This window comes from Electrophorus electricus, chromosome 10 (assembly GCF_041902795.1).
Source record: "Electrophorus electricus isolate QZ-2024a chromosome 10, ASM4190279v1, whole genome shotgun sequence".
Taxonomy (NCBI): Eukaryota; Metazoa; Chordata; class Actinopteri; order Gymnotiformes; family Gymnotidae; genus Electrophorus; species Electrophorus electricus.
In genome coordinates this window covers 32,413,277-32,427,024 of record NC_137506.1, presented here as the reverse complement: position 1 = coordinate 32,427,024, position 13,748 = coordinate 32,413,277, and the positions used below count along the sequence as shown (strand labels likewise).

General features: G+C 39.2%; 1 protein-coding gene across 2 annotated transcripts; it reads left to right on the top strand.

The window, feature by feature from the left end:
* Nucleotides 1-12,312, top strand: slc22a7b.4 (solute carrier family 22 member 7b, tandem duplicate 4). 2 transcript variants are annotated; one of them, XM_026996511.3, is made up of 11 exons: nucleotides 1-743; nucleotides 2,208-2,594; nucleotides 2,680-2,783; nucleotides 3,896-4,035; nucleotides 8,803-8,971; nucleotides 9,383-9,506; nucleotides 10,109-10,215; nucleotides 10,380-10,594; nucleotides 10,914-11,022; nucleotides 11,829-12,035; nucleotides 12,141-12,312. In XM_026996511.3, the coding sequence occupies exons 2-11, from the start codon at nucleotides 2,214-2,216 to the stop codon at nucleotides 12,205-12,207; spliced, it is 1,623 nt and encodes a 540-aa protein (XP_026852312.3). In that variant the 5' UTR covers nucleotides 1-743; nucleotides 2,208-2,213; the 3' UTR covers nucleotides 12,208-12,312. The 2 variants fall into 2 exon arrangements, with proteins under 2 accessions (XP_026852312.3, XP_081578462.1); XM_081722336.1 differs by having other exon boundaries at nucleotides 5-743; nucleotides 11,824-12,035.
* The last annotated feature ends 1,436 nt before the right edge of the window (nucleotides 12,313-13,748 follow it).

The following is a 13,748-nucleotide window of genomic DNA, read 5'->3' as shown; positions in this document are numbered from 1 at the left end:
GTATGGGCTGAAACCGTTACAGGGCATCTGGTCCAAGATGTCCTTGAATGAGGTGTTCAACTGCTCAATATCTTTATTGTAAAAGTTTAATGAGACCCAAAGTGGACTGGGATGTATGCATGGTTTACTTCTGGGTTTGATACTGCAGTGGTAAGCATTAACATTTAGCTGACACTTTTATCCAAAGCAACTTACAATTATTACTGGTAGTGGTGGGACTCGAACCGGCAATCTTCTGATTACTAACGTTAAGCAATTACCTTAACTGGTGAGTTACCAAGGCCCCTCAAAAAAAAGAAAAGAAAAGTGTGCACACTGCGCGCCTTAAATGTGTATTAATGTCTTCCTCCCCAAACACCTCTCGGCCAGCATACAGTAAACTTTAGCAAGTCGCTCTGTCCTGCGTTCACCATCACAGGGACAAACCCTCCGCAGACCAGGAGGAGGTGTTTCCGCACATCCGCAGCTTACACGCCTTTTTAACAAGGTGTAAAGATGCTGTTTGGACCCCACAACAGTAGCACACTCTACTTTGTCTTCTGCTAATATACAGTTATAAATAACAGAAGTCAATTTTGTTTTTCATTTATTTTTGTTCGCTTTGACTTCATTTCACTAGAATGTAAACGCTTGTGTCCCGCGCCTCATTACGTTCCTCAAAGCGCTATAAAGTCCCTCGCGCAGCACCGGCTGAGAAACAGCGGGGTTACCTTCAACTCGTGTCCACTCACGTGCCGCTACAGGTGAGTCGATTGTTTAATTTTCTCAGTGGATTTGCACAAATTATTATAATTTCAGATCATTCTTATTTCGACAATGATTTTGTAAGCATAAGTCATGTCGAGAAATAGCGTGTAGTATAGACTAACAAAGCTCGGTGTCCAACAATTATTCTAATTATTATTTAGACTTCTAAAAGTTCCTTTCTGTACCGCAATGTGTCATAGTACCACTGTAAATGAGAAAAGGATGTTTGCACAGACAGAAGAAGTCTAATGTGGCGATCTCAACACTGTGTCAGACAGTAAACTATGTATCACAGAATTCAAACATGCACAGTCCTGTGCTGAGAGTTTGATGACGGGATTGCAATAGCTGTACTGTCACCTTTGTGTCTCATGTCTTAGACACTTCATCTAAACTTCTTAGATGGGAGACATCCAAACGTAAATTATTTTCCGCAGAATTGTAAAATGATTAGGTACATAGATAGATGATCAGATCCACCAAGCTGTTGCGATAGATACAAGCATGACATGTCTTTTTGTTTTTTTGTCATGAATCAAAGCGTAGAAGGGAGTCAGAGTTTGCCATCTGTGTACCTCACTGTATCTCTGTTTACCTGATTGTACATCTGTGTACCTCACTGTATCTCTGTTTACCTGATTGTACATCTGTGTACCTCACTGTATCTCTGTTTACCTGATTGTACATCTGTGTACCTCACTGTATCTCTGTTTACCTGATTGTACGTCTGTGCACCTCACTGTATCTCTGTTTACCTGATTGTACGTCTGTGTACCTCACTGTATCTCTGTTTACCTGATTGTACGTCTGTGTACCTCACTGTATCTCTGTTTACCTGATTGTACATCTGTGTACCTCATTGTATCTCTGTTTACCTGATTGTACATCTGTGTACCTCACTGTATCTCTGTTTACCTGATTGTACATCTGTGCAGCCATTGCTATGCACCATTATCATTCATTCCAGTTGGTGCCACACTGCTCAGACATCCTGCTAAAAATCAAACTAGCAAAAACCACTACAAAATCTTTCTTGGATTCAGAACAAATAAACACAGCCTGTGTTCAGTAAATTCAAATCACATTTATTATCTGATCATGATTTAGTGAACAAAGCTAAACGTGTGCCTAAACCCTAGCACACTGGTACACCGCTGGTCCCAGCAGAGCACCCCACCATCCGCATGACCCAGATTCTTGCTAGGAGGTAGAAGGAACAGGTCAAGAAAATAGTCCATGTGGGTTCCTGTGTAAGAGCTCATTAGTGTAGACGTTTAAATTCATAGTGAGGGATTCTGCTTAAGTGTATCTTTATCAGCTATAGGAGGTTCAGAGGTAATCTGCTATTTTATGGCTCATTCATAGAAAATTCTAATGTTTTGTGAGATACAAGATCCATCCATGTATAAAGAATCCAAAGGCTGTCCAGATATAAATGTGTAAATTGGTTGATTCCCCAGGTAAGGATGAAGTTTGAGAACATCCTGGCCGAGACAGATGGGTTTGGGCGCTACCAGATTGCCATAATTACCCTACTGGTGTTTTCGCGGATCAGCCTCCCAGGTCACTTCCTGTTAAACAACTTTATCGCCGCCATTCCATCACACCACTGTGCCATCACATCTCTGGAAAACGAAGGGGTTTTTGGGAATCTGACAAAGGAGCAAAGACTGACTGTCAGCATTCCAAAACAGGAAGACGGGACCTTTGCTTCCTGTCACATGTTCCCAGAGCCCCAGTTCCACCTGCTGACTAGCTCATCTAACACCTCAGCACTCCCTGTGATCCAGTGTCAGAATGGATGGGAGTACGACCACAGCACATTCAGGTCCACTTTAGTCACCCAGGTACCTGCCATTTTTAGAACGAGATCAAGAATTTATCTCACAGCCAAATATCCCTCACATGTGTATCTTATTTATTTCTCTGCAGTTTGATCTAGTTTGTCAAACAAAGGGACTAACCAAAGTATCCGCCTCCATTTTCTTTGCTGGCATCATGTTTGGGGCTGCATTCTATGGTATCCTGTGTGACAAGTAAGACCAATCCATTCCACTGGCGCATCCTGTCCAACTCGCCAGTGGATCACTATCTTCTCTTAATCAACCTTTCAAATCCTACATGCTCCTTCAGCAGTCAAATTCCATCAACGGAAAACCTCCCTAGATATTAGGTGCAGATGTTACGAATGCGGTATACACACACACACTATGGAAGAGAGGGGGAATATGAGACAGGAATAAAAGTAACGCATCCAACACAAGCTCAGGACGTGTGCCATCAGCTGAAACCTTAGCAGTGTACCTAACTTAAATCAGTAACAATATACGGGGTCCCAGTGGGTCCTGCGCCATGTTACGAGTAAGCACATCCATCTGACAGTGTATCCTGAGCCATCATAGAAAACAGTAACTATTGAATTAACCAGATTTTGAAGTGTAATTCCAAATATCATGATTAATAAACTAAATCCCCCTTTGAACTGATTTTTATTGGTGTTCATGAAATAAATATAAACTACAGATTTGTCTACAGTTCTGAAGCCTGAATGAGTTTAGCAATCCACTGCTACACTTCTGCTAATTTAATATATTATTTTTGAGGTGAGACTAATACCTAATACCTGAAAAAAGCTTTTTTTGTGAAAGAATATACCTACCTCTTCATCCACATGGTCCTTCTTTCCACAGAAAGATGAAAATAAAGAATTCAAACTAAATTATTTAGGGTCACATGTCAAAAACTGTGTATGGCAGCCCATATCTGGGTGATGGATCAACATTACCACTGATTCATCTTACCCCATTTTCGCCTATACACAGTACAGCGATGCAACACCTGCTGTCACAATAAAACCTCAAGTCTTTAAAAACTTGCATTTCAGTACATATTTATCCGCATTACTAAAAATCAGCAAAGTGGTCATATTTGTGTTTTTATAGCTTTAAAGTTCGTTGAGAACATAAAGTGGTCTTATTGCTTCACTTCTAAAAACAGAGATGTATATCCTTGTGATTGCATCTCAGCAGTGATAACGCCTGCTATAAAAAGCGGAAACAAATGTAAATAAATGTTGGTGGATTGATTGATAGCCAGCAGCATATCTCAGCATCTCAAGGTGTGTGTGTGTGTGTGTGTGTGTGTGCAGGTATGGACGGAAGACAATGCTCCTTGTCTCGATCGTGTCGGCACTGGTCTTCAGCATAGCCAGCATCATCTCGACCAACTTCAGCTTGTTTATGGCCTTCCGCTTCCTCACTGGAATCAGCATAATATCCATTGTTCTCAGTGAGTCGATGTAACCTGGGTCTTCTCGTGGTCTTCACCCCGCCCGACTGTGCAAGGCGTGTGGTGTGGATGGACACTTCTGTTACAGCTGATTCATAATACACCCAACCTGAGTCTTTGGATCACATTACAGTTTTGATTAGCTGAGTCTGCTCGAACTCCCTTTGCTTCTCAACTGTCTCAAAAGATTTGATTAGATCATCCTAGTCTGGGAGGCACTGTCCACTGTCCGCTGTCCACTGTCCACTGTCCACTGTCCACTGTCCACCTCCCCCCTCCTTTTCTAGCAACCCCACCAGTTTGAAACCATTTCTCTACTACAAAATGCTAAAGCCGCTCGTTAAAATGATAAGTGTCGAGGATGAGTTAACTGGAGTTGATCAATACCCTAAGTTAAAAAAAAAGATTAAACTTTGACTTTCTGAGTGCCCATAATGGTGCTCCTTTATCACATGATATGACTGATACAAGATAAGCCAGTTTGTTATCTATCAGTGTTGTCGTTTCTATATTAACTTGCAACTTCAGTTACTTCAGTGTCAGCAGGTCACGCCTGAGTTATGGCATCATCAAAAGATCATATTGTAAATAACTATAAAAAAAATCTTAAATAAGACTGAAAATTAGAATAGGGTTTTGTCTTTGTCTTACATTTAAATTTATGTTTTCTGCATTTATTAGATGCTCTTATCCAGTGCAAGTTACAAAAGTGTTCTAACAAAATGTGTCCTAGCCAGTACAATAAGTTGGAGTCAAAGGTACAGTTGAACTAGAATACTGCTCGAGTGCTGACAGCGCTGAGCCTGACTAATGTGGTGCCTCATTCATTCATTAATCCTTGTGTTCATACACTCACATAGACACCACATAGCTGTCTTTGAAATTTTCTTTATTTTAGAAACAAAAAAAGCATTAAACAATAAAAACGGTATTGAAGAAACAAGTAACATTAAATGAATTATAACAACATCAAGCAATATACAGCATTTATACAGCTTTCGTTTAATGTTTCAATTTGTTAATATATAGAGGACTATAAGTGACCATTGAGTGTTACATAATATTATAATGTTATTACAATGTTACAGTATATTAATTTTTAAAAAGGCAGCTAATCTAATAAAGGCCCCTAAGCCACATTATAGCCTATAACACTGTAGCTAAACACACACTAAACCACGCCTAGTTAACGCGCATGCTCAAAACATGCGATCAGTCCGCACTCCTCTCACATGACCTCCTGTTTCGCTGTGCGTATCAACTTCAGTGAATGAAATGAAAATGGAAATGCTTGCATCTATTAATTACAAAATTACATGTGGTTTAATCATCTATTACAAACAGAACTAACTTTGGCTAACTACCTAGACCAAGATATCAATAAAAATGTTTGCCTGGTTTCTTCAGAAAGCCAGTAAATGGTTCCTGCAGGTGCTTCTCCTCTTCCCTAATGAGTTTAGTGTGGCAGTAGAAACTTTAACCCAGCACACATCTAGCTAAGCTAAGCTCGCTAACTATTATTATTATTATTATTATTATTATTATTATTATAATTATTATTATTATTATTAACTTAATGAGTTTAGTGTGGCAGTAGAAACTTTAACCCAGCACACATCTAGCTAAGCTAAGCTCGCTAACTATTATTATTATTATTATTATTATTATTATTATTATTATTATTATTATTATTATTAACTTAATGAGTTTAGTGTGGCAGTAGAAACTTTAACCCAGCACACATCTAGCTAAGCTCGCTAACTATTATTATTATTATTATTATTATTATTATTATTATTATTAACTTAATGAGTTTAGTGTGGCAGTAGAAACTTTAACCCAGCACACATCTAGCTAAGCTAAGCTCGCTAACTATTATTATTATTATTATTATTATTATTATTATTATTATTATTATTATTATTAACTTAATGAGTTTAGTGTGGCAGTAGAAACTTTAAACCAGCGCACATCTAGCTAAGCTAAGCTCGCTAACTATTATTATTATTATTATTATTATTATTATTATTATTATTATTATTATTATTATTAACTTAATGAGTTTTAGTGTGGCAGAAGTAACTCTTTAAACTAGCACACATCTAGCTAAGCTAAGCTTGCTAAGTATTAACTATTATTATTATTATTATTATTATTATTATTATTATTAACTTAATGAGTTTAGTGTGGCAGTAGAAACTTTAACCCAGCACACATCTAGCTAAGCTAAGCTCGCTAACTATTATTATTATTATTATTATTATTATTATTATTATTATTATTATTATTATTATTATTAACTTAATGAGTTTTAGTGTGGCAGAAGTAACTCTTTAAACTAGCACACATCTAGCTAAGCTAAGCTCGCTAACTATTATTATTATTATTATTATTATTATTATTATTAATGAGTTTAGTGTGGCAGTAGTAACTTTAAACCAGCGCACATCTAGCTAAACTAAGCTTGCTAACTACTACTATTATTATTATTATATTATTATTATTATTATTATTAACTTAATGAGTTTTAGTGTGGCAGTAGTAACTTATACCAGCACACATCTAGCTAAGCTAAGCTCGCTAACTATTAACTATTATTATTATTATTATTATTATTATTATTATTATTATTAACTTAATGAGTTTAGTGTGGCAGTAGAAACTTTAACCCAGCACACATCTAGCTAAGCTAAGCTCGCTAACTATTATTATTATTATTATTATTATTATTATTATTATTATTATTATTATTATTATTATTAACTTAATGAGTTTTAGTGTGGCAGAAGTAACTCTTTAAACTAGCACACATCTAGCTAAGCTAAGCTCGCTAACTATTATTATTATTATTATTATTATTATTATTATTATTATTAATAATGAGTTTAGTGTGGCAGTAGTAACTTTAAACCAGCGCACATCTAGCTAAACTAAGCTTGCTAACTACTACTATTATTATTATTATATTATTATTATTATTATTATTATTAACTTAATGAGTTTTACTGTGGCAGTAGTAACTTATACCAGCACACATCTAGCTAAGCTAAGCTCGCTAACTATTAACTATTATTATTATTATTATTATTATCATCATCATCATTATTAACTGTTAATGAGTTTAGTGTGGCAGTAGTAGTCTGGCTAGCTAAGCTAAGTTAAGATCGCCTACTAACTGCTCAGAGACAGTGACCTTTACCGCGGAACAGATGAAGTATTCACTCAGCACATCACATTAACTCCGTCTTTCTTGTCGTCTTTCATCCTCTTCTTTTCCTTTTTTATTCTCCCCAAAGGGCTTTGGCCTTTCTGACCTGTCGTTTGGCTGTTAGCGGAGCTAACGCTGTTAGCTGAATAGCTGTTAGCGGATCTAACGCTGTTAGCTGAATAGCTGTTAGCGGATCTAACGCTGTTAGCGGATCTAACGCTGTTAGCGGAATAGCTGTTAGCGGAGCTAACGCTGTTAGCTGAATAGCTGTTAGCGGAGCTAACGCTGTTAGCTGAATAGCTGTTAGCGGATCTAACGCTGTTAGCGGATCTAACGCTGACCGTTAATCATTGCCCTTCGCTCACGCGCGGTAGGTTTACCTAGAGCGCGAGGAAGTGGGAAGGAGGGGGGGACTCACGGCGCACACGCCACAGAAAACATTAGTAGTTAGAATTCATGTTTTCCCTTATTTGGTGCATGCACCTATATGCGCCTATTCCGCCTATGGCATGCGCCGGGGCTGAATGCAGTAATGTCATGTAATAACCATAATGTAATAAGCATAAGTACTATAGGAAAACAGCGATAAGTACAATACCAAAAGATGCCAAACATTATTAAACAATAAGTGCGAGTTAATCAATAGTATAAAAATTCCATATTTGCAGGATTAATGATCATTTAAATACTCCACAAATATATTAATTTTTAGATTGTTGGAAAACAGCAAGAGACTCTGCTGTCTGGACGGATGGTGGAATTTCATTCCATAATCTGGGAGCCAGGCCTGAGATTTGTCTTGAGGCTTGTCTCCATGAGACTTGAAGTGTGGTGTGTCAAGACGAGTCGTACTTGAGGTTGGAAGTACTCAAGGTACAGATCAGGCTTCTGACTCATATAGGGACGTGTCTGGTCCATTTTTGGCTTTGTATGCAAGCATCATGGTTTTAAAACTGATACTGGCAGCTTCTAGAAATGCAGCAGTGCAGTGACGTGTGAATTTCAGAAGGTTGAAGACCAGTCGTGCTGCTGCATTCTGGATAAGTTGTAGAGGTCTGATGGCTCTTAGGGGAAGACCAGCAAGTAGCGAGTTGCAATAGTCAAGCTTTGAGGTGACAAGAGACTGCACAATTACCTGGGCAGCTTCCTGTGAGAGAAAGGGCCGAAAACTTCATATGTTACAAAGGAGGAATCTGCACGACCATGTCAGGTGTGAAGCGAGTCAAGAATGTTAACTGGTTGTCCAAAGTTCTGCCCAGGCTATGAGCAACTTCAGACAGTGATACTAGGGAGTTCTTGAAAGAAACGGTGAGATCAGGGCGAGGACTCTTAAGATGAACAGAATCTTGGTTTGGCTGGGGTTATACAAATGAGCGTCAAAAGGTGGAAAGGAAAGTATTAGTTGGGTGTTGTCAGCATAGCAGTGGTAGGAGAAGCCATGAGAAGATATTACATCACCAGGAGAAGAGGGCCTAGCAGTGAGCCCTGAGAGACACCAGTGGATAGTTTAAACGGATTAGATGTGGAAACTCACAGTATTCAGTGGCTCTGTGTTGCAGGTCTTGAGTGGGTGGACACTGAGCATCGCACATTCATAGCAGTGTTTGGTAGTGTCACCTGGACACTTGGAAATTTGATGCTGGCTGGCATCGCTTACGTGATCACTGATTGGAGGATGCTGATCGTCACAGTAACAGCTCCCCTGGCATTGGCTGTAGCCACCTGGGGGTAAGGCATTGGCATTATTGATAAATATTTCAAATGTATGAATGTGTACATGTGGGGGATGGGGAGATCACACTCCCAGGTCAAGTGCCTGTCATGTGGTTGCATTCCTTATCACAGCTGTGCAGCCCAAATCCAGTTCTGGAGAGTTCAGTATTTTTCCTTTTCTAGCATTTTAGGCAACTGGAATAAATAATCCAGAATATTTTGGGTGTTATACAAATGGAAACCAAACAGGAAACTAATTCTTCAGCATCAAAGAGGCAAACTAATCCACCAGCAGCCAAACAGCCAACCACCATCGGCAGCCTCCCTTCTAACGTCTAGATTTTGGGCCCCTTCTGGTTTCTTCTCATCTGTAATACAGTGTTGTGCAACAGTGGTCCTGGGGTAAGCAGGTACTTCTCCCTCCAGGTGGGTCCCTGAGTCGGCACGGTGGCTCATCGTCAATGGGAGGATAGAGGCGGCATACAGGTACCTGCAGACATGTGCCAGGTTTAACGGGAGACAAGACTTCACAGCTAGGATCAAACCTGAGGTGCGTAAGACCGGGCTGCTGTTTCACCCTGAGCGCAGTGCTGCAACATGCTTGAAAATGCAGATCGGAGAGTTACACACAGTGTGAAATGTAGATCAGATAATTACACAGTGTGGAGTGTGTAGATCAGACAGTTACACACAATGTGAAATGCAGATCAGATCAGATTGCTGTTTAATTCTCCGTATTGTTCATATTGTGTCTTGCATAGTGTTAATTTTATTGTATTGCACTGTATTGTTACTGCTATTTTATTATTACTCATATGCTATAAATGACAAAGCACTTTTGTAAGTTGCTTTGTGTCATGATCAGTCCCTTCCATCTTCCATCTTCCGTGTTTTCCCTGTCTTGGGTTTAGCTCCGTTCCATAGTTTCGTTTTGTCCTCATATTGATTGCTTACACCTGTCCCTCGATTATGTTTCTTTCTACTTTGTGCCTGTGTGTTCATCCTAGCCCTGAGTTTTCCCTTGACTTCGTTACAGCCTTCTTTCCTGTGTGCCTCTGTGTGTTTGTTTTGTTTACTCATGTATCCCTGTACTCTCCATGTTGGTTCTATGACCCTGGACTGCCTAAATGATTTTTTTTTGTTCTTTTTCAGACTCTGTTTGCTGTAACATCAGGTCAACTGGGTCATAATTATACCTACTTAGATCTCATCAAAACTCCATGCTTAAGGAGACTAACCATTATAACTGGCATCATATGGTAAGTATGTATGTATGTATGTATGTATGTGTATGTGTGTGCGTGTGCGCGTGCGTGCGTGTGCGCGTGTGTGTGCGCGTGAGCGAGCGAGCAGACAAGTTAAACAGCGTGTAGTGACCATGCTGTGAGCACAGCCCCATACTCCACATGCTCGGCCTCTCTAGGTACGGCGTGGCCTCCACGTACTATGGCATCAGTTTGAACGTCACAGGGTTTGGCCTGAGCCTCCACATGACTCACTTCATCTATGCCACCGTCGAGCTGCCTGCCAAGGTCCTCATCTACTTCAATCTGGAGAAGCTGGGGCGTCAGCTGAGCCAGGTGGGCACACTGGTGCTCACGGGAGTCTGCCTCATCATCAATATCATCCTGCCTAAAGGTGCCGCTTACAGAAGTTGCTCGCTATCCGTCTTTACAGGGAAGTTGGGAGTTATTTCACTGAATATCCCACCATGTTTGGGGTTTGCATGGGTGTGTCTGTTTTGTCGTAATCTCTCTGGAAGGACAAGATATCTCTGCATAGGTAGAAAAGTTATTCTGACGTGGGGATTTTTGGCAAAACAAAACAGGCTTTTATGTAAAATGTTACCTTTTTCATTAAAACTAGTTAAAATAAGCCAATATTTCTTTTTGCTTACTGAGGTTAAGGTTATGATTTCGTAGGATTTTGTTCAGTATAAAACTGTGTGCGCGTTTAGATTACTGGATGTTTCGCACAAGTGTTGCAGTCTTGGGTAAAGGGCTGTCAGAAGCCTCATTCACCACTGTGTTCCTGTACACGACAGAGCTCTTCCCAACTGTTCTGAGGTCAGTCCCACCACATCATGAACTGATCAGATGCAGATGACCTGTGCCTAAGAAACACTGATGCATAGGTCTGTCTGTGGTGTGTGTGTGTGTGTGTGTGTGTTTGTTTTTGTTTTTGTTTTTTTTAAATCTGTTTTACTAATTAAGCACCTTCACCATTCATTCAACTGCCATGTAAAATGTCCACTTTAGGGGTGAAAAAAATAAATAAATAAATATATATATATATATATATATATATATATATATATATATATATATATATATATATATATATATATATATAAAATAAAAATAAATTTTATATTTATTTATTTATTTATTTATTTATTTTTCATTTCTTAGCTGTTTTGTAAATGCCAATTAATGCTTAGAAAGGAAAATGACGTACCTCAAAGATCATGCAAATGAATGAAATTAATCATGCCAATGAATGTCAGTACACTTCTGCCCAATTCAAATTCACCACTGTGTAACGTAAATGGAGCCAGTTCAACACTGGGGCCCAATTGAAATTCACCCTTTACCACTACATTTCTTAAATAATTAATCATATTTGCACTTTGTTCATATCGGGCTTCAAGCATATTTCTGGAGATTATGACAAAGTATTTGTTTGTTTGACAAAGCCAGACTGAGTTTCAGCTGGTGTCATGGGGAATATTTGTCACTCATGTTTTGATTTTTCCTCTGGTGTCTTTTAACCATGACTGGCTTATACAGTTCAGAGCCACGGCACACACCAGTCTGACTCATTAACCCGAGTCCCCTCCTTCTCCCCTCCCCTCCTCCTGTGGGCAGTGCAGACAGAGTGGCTTGGGCTATTCCAGTTTTGTGGCCCGCCTGGGGGCGTGTATCTCCCCTCTCATTATGCTATTGGAGGAGGCATGGCTTCCCCTCCCCCAGGTGGTCTTTGGGACAGTGGCGGTCGGCTCAGGATTGGTGGCCTTCCTTCTGCCAGAGACCAATCAGGCTCAACTCCCCGAGACCATTGCGAACATTGAGCAGGAGAGGTAGAACTCTGTCCGTAGCAGGACTTTTAAAGACTCCTGAGAAATTATTCTGCAGCAAGTCGTTCTCCTTTCACCCGTTTACATTATTTGTTTCTCTTTTTACAGAAAGAGATCAACCTGCATCACCACACTGGAACAGGGTGAACTTCCACTGAAGTGCAATGATGACTGAAGACAATGTCCCATACACACACACACACACACACACACACACACAGATCTTGGTTTCAGCTTTGTCCTCTTAATTTTAAACAATCAATAAAATTTGATAATGTCTGTTATGGTGTCATTTGCAGTTTTGTGAGAGCTTCTACACCATAGACTTGTTGGATCGACCAAGTCAAACATTTTTACACTAATTCATTAAATACTAATTGCTTTAATTTTTCTTATTTAAATACTTTGGGTGTCATCTGTTAAGAATATATTTTGAACTTATCATATGGTGTTTAGTGTAACGCACTGGTGACTGACGTACACATAACGTAACAGAACTGATAAATGAACCCTGCAGCCCAGTTTGGTTTGAGAAATTGACACAAAAATGACTAAATGTTGGCTTACCAGTTGCAGCGATTCCTGATGCGTTAGACATTTGAACTGAAAGCTGGAAACATTTTAATGTTGCTAAGACATCACTACCCATGTCCATGTTTTCCTTCTCCTTCCTGTTTTTCCGTCCTTCATGTTTTCTGTTCTGCACTCTTTCCCTGGAAGGATACTAGGATGTCTCTACAAAATATTAACTGATGGTCCAAACTGAAATGATGTTTTTACATTTGTTTAATCTTATGAGTACAGGGTCTGCACATGAATAACTTCCAGATTTCCACTGATTGTATTGTATCCACTAATACAATTTGAAGTGAATTATGAACATGTTTATGTAGATATTATGAACAAGCTGTTTTGGCTCTACTCTTGGTGGCTTCTCATGGACCTGTGTCTGCTAAAAACCCTTTAGCAGTTAGATGCTGAATTAAAGGTTCATGTAGCAAATGCACTCAACCACCTAGTGTGTAGATGATTGTAAGAATAGATGATGAGTAAATAGAAATGCAAGTGGGTTAACCATGGCCCGCAACACATTCTCCGGTCTCACCTCCTTCTCAACACCACCTGTGGTCTCACCTCATTCCCAACACTTTATCTGGTCTCACCGATGGTCTTGACCTTCCACAGTCTCTCTCTTCTTTTGCTCTGTGGTATTTCTCCAACTTTTCCTTTCTTTCCTTTGTCTGTCTGCCACATCTATCACCACTGCAGTTCTGCATCTTATCTGCTATCACGATATCTGACTGGTTCACCCTTAATGGCATATCTGTTTTTATCTGAAATTCCACCAGATAAAGCCTTGTGGATTTGCATGTGTGTGTTTATCAAATTATTTAATTGATATAATTATTGATAACATATAAGAATATTATTGTTTTTGAATATTTAAATGTTGCTTTTTTATTTTAAATAACTGAAAGGAATTTATAAGGCATAATTTATAAGGCATAATTCTAAATGTTACAGGGTTGGTCTAAACCTTTTCCTGACCCAGCACATCTATGGTGCCATAGAAATCCCAGCCAAGCTTTTGATCTACCTGAGGCTGCGTCAGGTGGGCCGCTCATCAGGACGGGGGTCTGCGTTGCGATAACCATTTTCATCTCTAAAGGTAAAGAGGTAATCATTTCCTTAAAATAGCAATAAACATATTATACT

What these genes read in the sequence shown, in the direction of transcription:
- slc22a7b.4 (XM_026996511.3), top strand. Translation starts at nt 2,214, where the DNA reads ATGAAGTTTGAGAACATCCTGGCCGAGACAGATGGGTTTGGGCGCTAC. An exon ending in TATGGTATCCTGTGTGACAA is followed by an intron (nt 2,784 to 3,895) that starts GTAAGACCAATC and finishes GTGTGTGTGCAG; the next exon opens with GTATGGACGGAAGACAATGC. An exon ending in TTGGCTGTAGCCACCTGGGG is followed by an intron (nt 8,972 to 9,382) that starts GTAAGGCATTGG and finishes TTCTCCCTCCAG; the next exon opens with GTGGGTCCCTGAGTCGGCAC.